This window comes from Myxocyprinus asiaticus, chromosome 5 (assembly GCF_019703515.2).
Source record: "Myxocyprinus asiaticus isolate MX2 ecotype Aquarium Trade chromosome 5, UBuf_Myxa_2, whole genome shotgun sequence".
In the NCBI taxonomy this organism is placed as follows: Eukaryota; Metazoa; Chordata; class Actinopteri; order Cypriniformes; family Catostomidae; genus Myxocyprinus; species Myxocyprinus asiaticus.
The window spans coordinates 52,368,286-52,383,722 of record NC_059348.1 but is presented as its reverse complement, the minus strand read 5'-3'; the positions used below and the strand labels follow the sequence as shown (position 1 = coordinate 52,383,722).

The 15,437-nt window shown below is 37.5% G+C and overlaps 1 protein-coding gene and 1 non-coding gene across 2 annotated transcripts in view; both read left to right on the top strand.

Moving 5' to 3' along the window:
- sirt6 (sirtuin 6) overlaps positions 1-15,437 on the top strand; it is a 40,800-nt gene that overhangs the window by 6,216 nt on the left and 19,147 nt on the right. The window contains exons 3-6 of the mRNA XM_051697422.1: positions 4,464-4,646; positions 9,465-9,524; positions 10,508-10,603; positions 12,033-12,113. Coding sequence (XP_051553382.1) covers positions 4,464-4,646; positions 9,465-9,524; positions 10,508-10,603; positions 12,033-12,113 — 420 coding nt within the window. The remainder of the gene's footprint in view (positions 1-4,463; positions 4,647-9,464; positions 9,525-10,507; positions 10,604-12,032; positions 12,114-15,437) is intronic.
- Positions 1,022-1,094, top strand: trnaa-ugc (transfer RNA alanine (anticodon UGC)). Its single transcript has one exon. It is a non-coding gene; the product is annotated as a tRNA-Ala (tRNA).

Genomic DNA, 15,437 nt, shown 5'->3' with positions numbered 1-15,437 from the left:
AAGTGAATGAGGACTGAGGGTGTCTAGCTCCAAAATAATACCATAAAAGCAACATTAAAATGGTCCATATGATATTTGCGCTATATTCCAAGTCTTCAGTAGTGAGTCTGTGAGGAATAGACATTATTTTTCACTGCCCTCTGCTGTCCTTTGCGTGTTATGAGAGTTCATTGGAGAAGAAACAATTCTTTTAAATCAGATCTTTTATGTATCAATTTATCCAGTTCACAGAACCGGTCTGAATGTTTAGTTCAGGAATCAGACCGATCCGATTCTTTAGTTTTGCTTACTGACTCGATCCAGTCGTAGGTTAACAGCTCACCAGAGAAGATAATCAATGAAATATGGCTTAAATTTCAGTCTGTTCCCCACACAAAGCTATCATATGGATTCATAAGACTTGGAATATAACGCTCGAGTCATAAGAGCCACTTTTATGGTGCTTTTTTTTTTTTTTCATTTAGGAGATAGAGCGGACAGAATATTTCTTTAAAAAAAAAAATCACCTTTTTTGTTCCACGGGTGAAAGAAAGTCATACAGGTTTTGACTGGCGTGAAGGTGAGTAAATCATTTTTGAGTGAACTATTCTGTTCGACACAGGAAAAGGTTTTGTTTTTTTGATGATGTTGACGTCATGTTAAGTGACTCCTGTTCCATTTATTCTCGTTGTTTCCCCCCTGCTGGTTTTCCATTATTCTGGATGTTCCCTCTTCATCATTCTGTCGGCTCATCTGATGTGTTATTGAAGGCAGTGCATGGGAGACTGAGGGCACTTGTGCATTTTTCTCCTGTGTTCCAGAATCCAGATATGAAAATTTCATAAGAACACCTGGCAATCAAATCTTGATTGACAAACTCGTTTCAAAGGTGGTGCTTCTATAGGTGCAAATAGGCATCCATCTTTCTCACATGCTCTGCTTGTCTTTCATAAGCACAAGTAACATATAAGAGATAGCAGGACACAAAACTGGAAAATTATGTCATTTATTTTTCCTACCCTAATGTCGTAAGACAAAACGAGTTCCTGTTGCTCAATTGGTAGAGCATGGTACTTGCAATGCCAAGGTCTTGGGTTTGATTCCCAAGGAAAACACCGGTGGTCGTATTACATTTCAACATGACTAGGGCTCCAGACTGCGACTAAAATGGTCGTAAATGCGACACAATAATTGTGACCAAAATGTCAATTCTAGTCGTCATTGCTGACATTTGGGAACGCTTTAGCTTTTATTGATTGAGTTAATGTTGGTTTTGTCTGTTGCTAGAAAAAAAGGGAAAAAAGTTTTAATAATACAAGATTACCAGAATACCGGACATTTGTGATTTCCGATCGCTGATGATCTACTGTTGATGAATTACTGTAAATCGTATTTTATGAATGTAATATATTATATTTTCTAAATGTGAATTGGGTTATGCATTTGTGAATATATTCATTTTGTTACTATACCGACCCCATACAAGACACTTGGTGAGATGCATCTTCACTCTTGAATATACACGAACGGGTGGGATTTGACAGGTGTGGCGGAGGAGAAGTTTTTCAGTGACTAAGGACTTAAATTCAAGTCTATCATCAATTATGGTTCAGCTGGGCTACAATCACATTATCTAGATCTGTTAGTGTAACTTTGCAAAATCTCAAACATGCCAGTCAGATGCCCCCTCCTTTCTAAACGGGCGGTACTTAGCCAGAAGAAGGTGCAATGTGCACAAGACTGATATTTGGCTAGTCTGGCTAGGTGAGTCTAGGACTTATTTAGGATTTCTACAGTCCTGATAAGAGCTTTTCCAGGTTTAGAACACAGAAATGTTTTATAAGTCAGTCAAGAAAAATCACTGTGTAACTGGGAAAGCATGAAAAAGCAAATAAGATTTCAGAGTGTTTGCACATGCTAATGCAAATGTCAGAGTGCACGAGCAAGATTCATGCCCACAGCACTCTTGTTCAAGTGAACTTCAATCCTTTTGAGTAAATGGCTCAATTTTTATGGATCGTCCCTCTTTGTAACTCCATCTGCAGTCCAATACGTTTAAAAGTGCACTTCCCTCCTAATGTTCCCCGAGATAAACGAAACCCCATCTCTGGTGCCCGAGATTCTAGCTGCTCAGGCCAGGAGTACTCATGGAATAACATTGGGAAAAACAGGAGAGAAAGGGTAGTGGGGATGTAGATTCATTAAATTTTCCTCTCAAGTCCACTTCATGTTAGTCAAGGTTTCTTGCACCAAAAAAACCCAACAACTGGGTATAAAGAGACTTTTCACGATCCAATCTATTCCCGTGCTACAGTTTCATCTTGTTGAAAATCCTGTTTCAGGATAATGTTTAGAAGTGCAAAAATGTGTCAGATTATGAAAGTAAAATGAGTTGTGATCGCTATTTCATGTCGACTTTATTGTGTAACACATGTCTGCCCATTTTTAATGTGTTTATTGTTGAGATGTCACAACTAGGGCTTTGGTATCAGTACAGATTTCCCAATTAGATTTGATTCTGATACACAAGCTCTCTGTTTGATTTAGATTTTTTCCCGATAAATGTGGGTATATTTAAGTTATAATGTCATTGGACATATGTAATCATATGTCCATTTTGATTACATATGAAAGCAATCTGATGATTCTCCATACCAATTTCGATACCGTGCCAAAATACTAAACAATTTTACTAAACACTGTTTCAAGTTCGCAAATAATTATTCAAGGTGAGCAAACTGTCAATAATAAAATAAAAACAAAGAAATTAATTACAGGCAATAAAAAAATAGTAAATACAAAGAAAACCCCTAACCCAACACTAACCCTATCCCTACTCCTAAACCTACCCGTACCTCAACCACAGCAGCAGCAAATTTGAATCTTGTGAGAATTTTGCAGAACAACATGTAGTTACACACTAAATCCATTGTATTGTATGTATTTTAACATCAGTAGTATTTAAAGACACCTAATATCAAGTGTGTGCACTTGTGAATGTGTGAATTGTGAGTGTGCCAATGCCGGTTGCTCATCCATTTTACAGCTGCTTGGCTCATACATGGTAAACACCATTATGAGCATTGCACATTCTTTTTATAGTAGATGACAGTGAGCAGAGTGCTAATTCACTTTGTAGTGCGAGGCACATACAGACTACATTTTTATTTAATTAAACAGTTGCCTTTTGCGGTTTAATAGTCACATTGAGGTACTAAGCAACCTGCTTTTCCAGAAGTGAGAAGTTACTGTCAAAAACATACAGAAATGGAAAGGGCTTCACTCCAAAATAAAAGCTCCTGCCAAAATAAAAGCTCATTTTAAATGGAAAAAAAAGTATGACAGAAATATATTACTACTCTACAGTTATGTAATATTCACTGTAATATTACTACTACTACTACTACTACTACTACTACTACTATAATAATAATAATAAATAGCAATTGTATTATATTTAAGCAATATCTCGCATCACTGATGCTCTGTTATGCACAGTATTTTGGATTTTGTGATCACTGCATTTGATAAAAATAATACAACACTATGTTAAAAATTTATTCTTCTATTTTCGGGGCTTGGGTAGCTCAGTGGTAAAGATGCTGGCTTCAGTCCCTGGAATTCGCTAGTTCAAATCCCAGGGCGTGCTGAGTGACTCCAGTCAGGTCTCCTAAGCAACCAAATTGGCCCGGTTGCTAGGGAGGGTAGAGTCACATGGGGTAACCTCCTCATGGTCGCTATAATGTGGTTCGTTCTCAGTGGGGCGCATGGTGAGTTGAGTGTGGATGTCGCGGTGGATGGCGTGAAGCCTACACACGCGCTATGTCTCCGTGGCAACGCGCTCAACAAGCCACGTGATGAGATGTGCGGGTTGACGGTCTCAGACATGGAAGCAGCTGGGATTCGTCCTCCATCACCCAGATTGAGGTGAGTCACTACGTGACCACGAGGACTTAAATACACGTTGGGAATTGGGCATTCCAAATTGGGAGAAAAAGGGGAGAAAAAAAAAATGTATTGTATTTTCATTTGATTAAAGTTTTAATGAATAAATTTATTTAAACACAATTTTGATGATTCAATTTTAAATAAACTATTGATATTCTATTGGAATTCAGAAAAAAATAAATAAAACCAAAATAACAGGTTTCGTAACGGCACATACTGGAAAGGAAGTATCTGAAAAAAAAATGGTATTGGGACATCTCTAGTTTTCTCCTTTTCATGGTATTATTGTTTGATTTATAATATTAACGACATACTGTACTAGACAGCCGAAATGAGGAAATAAAATTAGATGCTTTTGCTATGGGAGTTTTGAGTTCTGAAGATTATGTTTTCATAGTAGATCAAGCTCTGTATTTCAAAAGATCAAGGAAAATTTTATATGACCCTTTAATGTTTGAACACAACAAACCTCCATACATGTAAGTGACAAAAGCATGTTTGTAATGTGTTTGTGCTGTGATGTGTGTGTTTGTCAGAGGTCCTAATGGAGTGTGGACAATGGAGGAGCGAGGAGAGGCACCTCACTTTAACACCACGTTTGAGGAGGCGCGTCCCAGTCTGACTCACATGGCTCTACTGCAGCTCCAGAGAGCAGGATACCTCAAATACCTCATCAGCCAGAATGTAGATGGTCTTCACCTGCGCTCCGGCTTCCCTAGGTAATCACACACACAATCAGACGACACAGCCATGGACTGTCCATAGTGTCTCAGCATCTACTGTCCGATGCATACTGCGCACAAAAAAATGCACAAGCTCTCTCAATATGGCAAGTTCCAATCCAGGAGTTAGAGTGCACAGGGTCGCAATGTTCCTAGGCTGGCACAAAGAGCAATTCTGAGGCAGTATTCATCGCTGGATTTTTGTTCAAAGTTTTAAGATGAATGTTTGCGAGTTTCATGAAATTGTATATTTGAAAGATGTCCTAGGGTTTTGAAACACTTGGGCCTCATCCACACAAATTAGTTTTCTTTTAAAAACTAAATTTTCCAGTTCCTAACGCCATCATTTCCCAAAATATGCTGTACTAGAGAGCGTTTTCAAAAAATCTGTACCTTTTCAACCAATACCTTTTTATGTTTTCAGACTTACGTCTGTGTAATAATTGTTACTTATTACTTTTTCACGAGAATTCTGATCGCAAAGTTCCAATAATTTTTATATGTGGAGACTGTTGTGCCATTATTCAAATGAGCTGCATGTCAGTTACAACAGTTACACTCCAAGTGCTCTCAGAGCGGTATAACGTGTATATGTGAACAACCCAAGTGGTCTCAGACCCCCCTAAAAGGACCCAAAAGCGAACCATACTCAGACCACCTCAGGAGGTGGTCTGAGTACGGTTCGTTTGTGGGTTCTTTTGTGGTTCAATTGATTTGTGTTTTGAAAGCGAAGAGGTACCAGTCCACTTTGCATTTTATGATATAAGTACCTCGTGGCTTGCCATACATAGCTGCATTACATTCTTCATATTCCAGTCACAATTTACTGTCCACATATAAGAGTTTTAAGCGAATATAGATATACCATGATTACCATGACATGTTTTTGTGTCTCATATCTGTTCTTGTATTATTTGAGCACCTAAAATGAACGGACCAGCTGCATTCAGAGGAGATCAGTGCGTTAAGATGAACTGCTTTAAAGTGCTCTGATGGGTGTACCGTCTACGGAGGTCCGTGCCAAACTCCCACGAAAATGCAAGCGAGGATTTTTATAGTTTCACTTTAATTTTATTTGCACAATGGCAAATGTTCTTGGCTCATACACACAATGTAAATGACACGCAGGAGGAGACGCTTGCTTGCTCCATTAATCTCGAGATGATAGATAAAGAAACATATTTTCAAATGCACATAGAATTTCAAATGTTTTCCTTTATGCGAAATAAGGGCTTGTAGGTTTTATCGGAGAGCCTTAACATAACATGAGAGAGTGAAGAATTTAGGACAGAACTACAGTATACATTATTACTATTGCAAAATGTGATATAATTGGCTGTGTTGTCTGGGTTTTATAAATGATATAACATATAAAATAATACTTTTTATGTAATTCTATCCCTGTGCATTCATTTTTAAAAGTATTCATATAGCCCCATTTTATTATATGATTTCAAGTTAAATATTAATATATATTACTACTTAAGGCCTATCTGTCATAAGCATATGTACACCTAAAGAAGTATGACAATTTGTATGGCAATTGCTTATCATAATAATCACAATTATTTATGAAAAATTATTGTCAGCCAAATTTCATAATCGTGACAGCCCTAGCAGCAATGGGGTCTGAGTTTTTAAAGAGCTGTGGTGTGAACAACAAGGGGTCTGAGACCACATTAATGTAAAGAGAACCAAAAGAGAAACTGGGTCCACTTACCTAGTGAACACCAAAAGCACTGAGGTCATTTGCAGCTGGTTCCCTTTCTGATTCACTTTAACCGAACTGGGTTTGTTTCGCTTAAATGTAGTATATGTGAAACCACCCTATAGGAGTATATATGGCAAAGGTGTTATTTAAATAATTCCTGAGGATATTTACTCAGTGCGGTCACATTCTTTACTTAGATTTTAAAACATGGATGATTTGCGGCTTCGACAGAAGCACATATCATCGCTTAACAATCTCAGTCTCTCGTACTGTTTAAAGTTCCATGATGTCAGATGTGTTGTGTTAATTAGCACTTCTAATTTTCCATCCTGTAAGTGAATGTTATCAGCATGTCTTGTTTTGGTAAGATGAGTTGAAGTTTAGCACATGAGTTTTTAGCATATAGACATGATGAAATTGTGCTTTATTCAGGTAGATGTAATTACTTAAAGCCCTTAGCCATTATACAATGTATTTTGGGGCAATATTTTGAATAAATTAATTAATTTGCACCCGGTAACGGAATTTTCACGCTTAAATGAAAATTCTGTCATTTACTCACCCTCATGTTGTTCCAAAACCATGTGCATTTTTATTTTTATTTTCAATCTCAAAAGAATCTTCATTCTGCTCTTTTCCATACAACTGACCACGGTGGTCAAGCTCCATAAATGACCATTACATTTGTGTGCTACAAGTTTTTAAACCATTCAGTAGCTTTGTGTGAGGAACAGACCTAAATTTAAGTTAAAATTTAACTTAAAAGTGTACTTAATGTCTTCCCCTCTACTGTACTTCTAAAATTGTATGTTCATTCCACATACACTGCAAAAATTGTAAATAAAAGTCAGTATTTTTGTCTTGTTTTCCAGTATAAATATCTAAACATCTTAAATTAAGCTCATTTTTCTTACCCATTTTTTTTTTTTTTTTTTTTTTTTTTTTGCTGTTTTAAGCATACATCTCTTAATTTCGTTAGATACAGTGCATTCAGAAAGTATTCAGACCCCTTCGTTTTTTCACATTTTATTATTTTGCAGCCTTATGCTAAAATGCTTTAAATATTTTTTTCACATCAATCTACACTCCATACCCCATAATGATGAAGCAAAAACCAGATTTTTGATAACTCTGCAAATTTATGCAGAAGAAAAACTGAAATATCACATTGACATAAGTATTCAGACCCTTAACTTAGAACTTAGTTGAAGCACTTTTGGCAGTGATTGCAGCCTCAGGTCTTTTTGGGTATGATGTGTCAAGCTTTGCACACCTGGATTTGGGGATTTTCTGCCATTCTTCTCTGCAGATCCTCTCAAGCTCTGTCAGGTTGGATGGGGACTGTCGGTGGATAGCCATTTTCAGGTCTCTCCAGAGATGTTCGATTGGGGGCAGAAAGTCCGGGCTCTGGATGGGCCACTCAAGGACATTCACAGAGTTGTCCCTTAAGCCACTCTTGTGTTGTTTTGGCTGTGTGCTTAGAGTCATTGTCCTGTTGGAAGGTGAACCTTCGGCCCAGTCTGAGGTCCTGAGCACTCTGGAGCAGGTTTTCATTAAGGATATCTCTGTATTTTGCTGCGTTCAGCTTTCCTTCATCCCTGACCAGTCCCCCAGTCCCTGCCGCTGAACACCCCCACAGCATGATGCTACCACCACCATGCTTCACCGGTGGCTGGTTTCCTCCAGACATGATGCTTGGAATTGAGGCCAAACAGTTCAATCTCAAAATCTTAAATCTCGTTTCTCACAGTCTGAGAGTCCTTTAGGTGTTTTTTGTTTTTTATGTGTGCAAATTCCAGGCTGGCTTTCATGTGTCTTGCACTGAGGAGGGGCTTCCGTCTGGCCACTCTGCTATAAAGCCCAGATCGGTGGAGTGTTGCAGTGATGGTTGTCCTTCTGTAAGTTTCTTCCATCTCCACACATGATCTCTGGAGCTCAACAAGAGTGACCATCGGGTTCTTGGTCACCTCTCTTACCAAGGGCCTTCTCATCCCGAGTCCTGGTTGTTCCAAACTTCCATTTAAGAATTATGGAGGCCACTGTGCTCTTGGGAACCTTCAATGCAGCCGAAATGTTTTTGTAGCCTTCCCAAGATACAGTATGTGCCTCGACACAATCCTGTCTCTGAGCTCTGCAGGCTAATCCTTTGACCTCATGGCTTGGTATTTGCGCTGATATGCATTTTCAGCTGTGAGACCTTAAATAGACAGGTGTGTGCCTTTTCAGATCATGTCCAATCAGTTGAATTTGCCACAGGTGGACTCCAATCAAAGTGCAGAAACATCTCAAAGATGATCCAGAGAAATGGGATGCACCTGAGCTAAACTTCAAGTGTCATAGCAAAGGGTCTGATTACATATGTCAATGTGATTAATTCAGTTTTCTCTTTTGTGATCTAAAATCTGGTTTTTGCTTTGTCATTATGGGGTATGGACCGTAGATTGATGTGGCAAAAAAAATAATAATAATTTAAAGCATTTTAGCATAAGGCTGCAACATAACAAAATGTGGAAATAAATGAAGGGTTCTGAATACTTTCTGAATGCACTGTATGTGTTTAAAATAAGACAAAATAGACATATTCCAAGATATATTCTCTGAAAACAAGTCTTATTAATTTATACTTTTTTCTACTGGAAACAAGTTAATAATACTGATTATGAAAATGATCTTGGCAGTGTTTTTAAATAGTGCATTGTGTTTGGTTATGACACAAGAATCAATGGCATTTTGGCGTCAATGACGTCAAACCCGGCACTGGATCTTTGGCGGAGGGGAAGATTATCAGTAAATAACAACAAGTAAATTACAATACAGCACACAAGTCCTATTATCTACATTCATGGTACTTTTTGATAGACATGCGGTCACTATGAACGTTGATTTATGGAGAAGCGGAGCATAAAGATTAAATTTCTCCTTTTTGTGCTACTCGGTAGACAGAAAGTCATGTGGGTATGGAACGACGTGATGGTGAGTAAATAATGAGATCATTTTCATTTTGGGGTGAACTGTCTGTGTTATATAATGTCTCCTCTCTTTCTGGACTATAATTCATTTAATTATTCTCACAGTTTTATGTGGTTTATTTATTTGTTTCACAGGGATCGGTTGTCAGAACTCCACGGGAACATGTTTGTTGAAGAATGTGAGAAATGTGGCAAGTATGTAATCGTCAATCTTTCTAAACTTACAGGTTACACGTTAATGAAGTCTGTCTGCACAATGTCTTCTGCTGTAGACTAACAAGCACCTTATAAATACAAGACATTCCTAACCGCTTTAAACATGTTGCTGTTTTACTGGTTGCTAAGGGCTGATAATTGTGTGTGGGGGAAAAAACAAAACAACTTCCATTAATTTATTTGACCAGCAGCATTTTACTAAATGCCAAAAAGGGTTTAATCTCAGAAATGAATCAGTGTTAAAAGGAAAGTTCTCCAAAAAATGAAACTTTCCTTATCTTTTGCTCACCCTCATGTTGCCCTTAAGCCATATGAATCTCCCTTTTCCATGGAACACAAAAGGAGATGTTAGGCAGATTGTTTAGTCTGTCACCATTCACTTTTATTGCATCTTTTTTTTTTCATACAATGGAAGTTAATGGTGATTGAAACCGTCAGTTCCTAACATTCTTCATAAAATCACTTGTGTTCCACAGAAGAAAAAGTCCTACAGGTTTGGAACAACATTAGGATGATAAATAATGGCAGAATTTTCACTTTTAGGTGAACTATGCCTATAATGATTTAATGCTCGAATGTGGAAACATCATAAACTAGATGCACTACATCTTAAAATATAATTCCAATGGTGCTGGACAGAAATATAGCTTAAAAAAAATAGATTTAAATTAAAACAAGAATCTTTGATGTAATGCCCTAAAGCTGCACAAATTTACAAATCTTGATTCAGCAAAACACCTATTGATTCAGGTTTATTTTCCAGCGCAGACTGTATGTTTGACATTGACTAGGTGCAGTATTTATTGTGTATGTGCATCATAGCTTTGCCTTGGTCAGATAAACCATTTAAAAATGCTGTACTATTGATTGCACACCAAAATCTTCATCCAGGGCATAAACAGGGCATGCGCAGATTTTGTAACTCTCATAGTGAAACGCACTTTTCCCGTGGGCTGTTTCAGGCAATACGTTCGGGATACAGTAATTGGAGTGATGGGGCTGAAGCCAACGGGACGCTTCTGCGAGGTCATGCGTTCCAGAGGACTCCGATCTTGCAGGTAATTGGACATTTTTAAAGAGGAATCCACCTGATCTAATAGTTTATTGGCTAAATATTGCTCTTGGGTAGAGTCAAAGTCGATCGCAAGCCATAGACAGACAGTATCTGATTTGTGAGTGAATCGTTCCTTCGAGTCAGTTCTTTTCAATGAATTGGTCGAGCACGGTTCACAAATCAATCTGAATTATTCAATAGTGAATTGTTCAGAATGTGTATTGGTTAAAAAGTGAGGCAACCCTGGTCATGGAAAGTGGTGGCTCAGCGGTTAAGGCTCTGGGTTACTGATCAGAAGGTCGGGAGTTCAAGCCCCAGCACCGCCAAGATGCCACTGTTGGGCCCTTGAGCAAGGCCCTTGACCCTATCCGCTCCAGGGGCGCCGTATCATGGCTGACCTGCACTCTGACCCCAGCTTGGCTGGGATATGTGAAAAAAAGAATTTCACTGTATATGTGCAAATGTATAATGTGTGAAAAATAAATATAATTATAAAAAAAAATAATAAATCAGGAGTGTTATTTCAGGTCTAGAAAAGTCATGTAAATTCTGAAGTGAATCTCATTTTTAAAAAAATATACAGTGCATTCAGAAAGTATTCAGACCCCTTCATTTTTTCACGTTTTGTTATTATAAAATGCTTTAAATTATTATAATTTTTTTTCACATCAATCTACAGTCCATACCCCATAATGACAAAGAAAAAACAGATTTTTGATAAATTTGCTAATTTATTAAAAAGAAAAAACTGAAATATCACATTGACATAAGTATTCAAACCCTTGCTATGACACTTGAAGTTTAGCTCAGGTGCATCCCATTTCTCTGGATCATCTTTGAGATGTTTCTACACTTCGACTGGAGTCCACCTGTGGCAAATTCAATTGATTGGACATGATGTGGAAAGGCACACACTTGTCTATATAAAGATCTGGGCTTTATTGCAGAGTGGCCAGACACATGAAAGCCCACTTTGAAATTCATTGGTCAATGCATTTAAATGGTCAATGCCTGGTTGGTCAGTGCCTTGTTCAGGTCAGTTTTTCAAGTATAGGGCTGCTCACACGCGTTTTTGCAAGTTCTGCGCTATTTTCCAATAGTTTTCTATGTAAACATGCTCTGGACAGACATCTTTGACCCTTGAGCCACATCTCACGGTGTTATTTTCAGCATCTTGCACAGGACCACCGCATTTAAGACACTGTGTCAAGCTAAAAAAAACAACTTCAATGTTTGTTCAAGCTCGCTGTGGAGTTTATTCCCTACTATTTTGAGTAGTGTTTGATGCATATCCACTGCAATTAATGTTCTTTAGTCCATAAAAATTACCAAACAACGGTTTGTGAACCCTCATGGTTATCTGAATATTGCAAAAGATTACTGTACACATCACTAGCTGTCCATTGATTTGTGTGTGTGTGTGCTCTGTGCAGAGGCAAGCTGATCAGCACTATATTGGACTGGGAGGACTCGCTGCCCGACAGAGACCTGAACAGAGCTGATGAAGCATCCAGGTAATGAAGATAAATATCCAGAGAATGACACTGAGAGAGAGAAGAGTTGATATGCTTCTGTTTAAATTTATGGAAGTAGTTCTAAAAAAGGGTGCACCATATTTTCAGAAATATGATGTGGTAAAGCTCATTAATAACAATTATTAATTATGACTTAATTGTTGACACAATGGCAAAAAAAATAGGGTAAAAATTATAAATTGATTACACTGTGTAACAATTTTTTTTAATTTTTTTTTTTTTATTTGGTTCCTGGGTAGTAAGTGTTATTTTCTAATTGCTTATGCCTCAAAAGTATAGAAAATGGCTCTTATTCTGCACAAACTTTGCTTTTGTGACCAGGACAGTGATATTTTGAAATTTACCTACTTCCAATAAGAAAACGGGCGAATTTGTGTCTTTTCGTTCAAATAAAGTCAGAAAAAACAACATATGAACCCAAATTAACATGTATTTATACTAAAGTAATACACAAATAACTACAAAAGATTTAGAAGTGAGTAGTTTTTTGAGATTTACGATTAAACAGTAAATCACTTTCACGAATCAGCCCCCAAATGTAGTCTCCCATCATGTTCTCGTTATACTGTCCTTGGTAGCGGCGTTCAAAGTCCAGTATATCCTGATGGAAGCGCTCGCCTTGCTCCTCCGAGTACACTCCCATGTTCTCCTTGAATTTATCAAGATGAGCATCAAGGATATGGACTTTGAGGGATTTCAGAGGTGGAGCTGAGGAGAGAAACCCAGACTACCCCAACCAAAAAGACCTCAACGACTTGATTAGAGATCTTGGTCTCACCAAGTCCAATGCCGAGCTTTTGACGTCTAGGCTCAAGCAGTGGAACTTGTTGGATGAAAGTGTGGAAGTCGCAGATCAGAGGAAGCGTCACCAACCTTTTTCCAGCTTCTTCACCCGTCAAGATGGGCTCTGCTTCTGCCACAATGTGACCAGTCTGTTCGAGGCAATCGGAATCACCTGTAACCAGAATGAGTGGCGCCTCTTCATTGACAGCTCATCCAGGAGCCTCAAAGCCGTGCTGCTCCATAATGGTAACAAGTATCCGTCTCTTCCCCTGGCTCCACATGATTATTTAATATTTAAAACATTTCTTATTGAAATTCCAGCAAAAAACTATATTCCAAAACAAGATTTTGTTCATACCACCCAACTCCATTCATATATTTCAACACATCCAGATCCAGTTTGGCTTGCAGCCTAATCATATTACAGCGAGTGTGCAGCAGTCTCGCAGGAGTCAGCACAAGCAGATGCATACAAAATATCTTGCAACACCTGCTGCACTTCGAGCAGTGGCTCACCTCGGAGTTTGGAAGAAAATAAATGTGACCTTGGAAGCATACGGTTTAAAAAAATAAAATAAAAAATTGGATCATATATCTTACCGTAGTTGTATTGTTCGATAACTTTTTTTTTATTTTTTTTTTTTTATCCCATTGTTAAGCATGGTATGCTTATAAAACAAATATCCTGGCTTCATTTTATACTTGTGATCTTTTTAATCAACTATTTATCAAATTTGAAAGCATTAAAAGAGCAGTTTTTTTTATTGCGGGCTGTACTTATCAATATTTCTTTTTAGAGCTTGGTCTCTCAAAACATATTTCCCTGTTTTATTCTGATTCACAAGCTTTCGATTCGATTTCAATTAATTTGGGTTTATTTCATTTCTAATGTCCATTTTTTTGCTTACTTATAAAACCGATTTGACTGGTCTCAATACCAATTTCGATACAACAACAAATGATTAATTTGAGTAAACATTGTTTCAAGTTAAGTAATTATTAAAGACAAGTAAACAGTCAGTAATAAAGTAAGAGCAAAGAAACAAATTTACAAGTAATAGAACAAAAAAAAAAAATAGAACAAAGATACAAATGAAGAAAAAATGTGCTTGACGCTTTTAACAGCAGTATCAAGTATTCAAGTAATGAAATGTAACATAAAACCACTTAAATTACTGGTCTTCACTGTATGATTATCCTCGTGCGACCCCACGTCCTTCTGCACAGACATTGTGTTTTGTCTTCGCTATGCATAATTTCATTTCATTTAAACCGACTGATCTCAGTTCAGAACAAACTGGGCTGTCAGTAAAGGGTCATGTGACAAAACAATATGGTGCCGATCACAGCGGAGTTTGTCTTTGGGAGAAACGCCAACAAAATCACATCTGGTAAGAAACCTAATTAAGTTTTTAAATTGAAATCTTTTTGAGTCAAAAGATAAGAGTCTCTTGTTTCATCCAGTATGCGATTTTTAAAATTTGAGCAATTTATCATGAAACGGCATGCCATTAAACACAATGACCACTATAGTGTACAGTAGCGCTAGTTTTTCACTAGAAATCCAATATTTACTGTGCATTATCACATTGAGAAAAATGTTTTGCTTTCAGAGGCTTTATATGGAGTTAGGATGAAAATAATGTGCATTTCGAACTGTTCTGAGACCAGTGCAGACAGACGGCACACTGGAGGTTAAGTCATTCACTGAGTAGGGAGCAAGGTTGCATTCTATAGCTTTCAATGCAGCTAAGTGCATTCACTCCTAAAATCCAACCAAAAGTTCAGTTTCAGGCTGCAGATGATGTTTGGACCACTCAACATGTTTGGCAGACATGGGACAATGATAATCAGTATGTAGATTCAGAATTTATAATGTATCATTTTATCTTAACATGGTTGGCAGTGATTGGATGATGCTGGCCATTACTTTGTATCAGAATTATTTATGCTAATTTCTGATTGGTAAAATGCTTCAGCACTGGCTATCACACTTGACACAGTATTTGACAGTGCAAAGAGTGAACATTGAGATTTTGTTGCCATAATCCCAATACACATTGTTCTAAAACAGCTTTACAGAAAATCAGCTGTAATGTCTGTAACTTCTGAAAAACATGAATATCCAACAGTCCTGAACACATAATAAACAATTTGACTTTCTATAACTTGGTATTTTGAAAAAATTCACAGCTTAGTCCTGCTGACCCCATATGTGGACATCAAGTTTTAGCAAAACTATTTGCTTTAGAATTTTCTTTTCTTTTCTTTATTTATTTTGGCATGATTATTAGGTGCTATTAGTTAGAAATCAGACAGGGAAATGGAAAATGCACACAGCAGTCATGCCCAGGTCTCAGGAGGTCAAAATACATTAGTAATTTTTTTTATTTTTGGTTTTCTTGTTATTGTTACTCAAGGACTGGCAACAGCTGAGACGGATAAAATGTTCAGGTGAAATCCGCATGAGGCCTTTAAACCAATCAAACCCCTACATGCTCCTGTTTAGGAGATTAGATT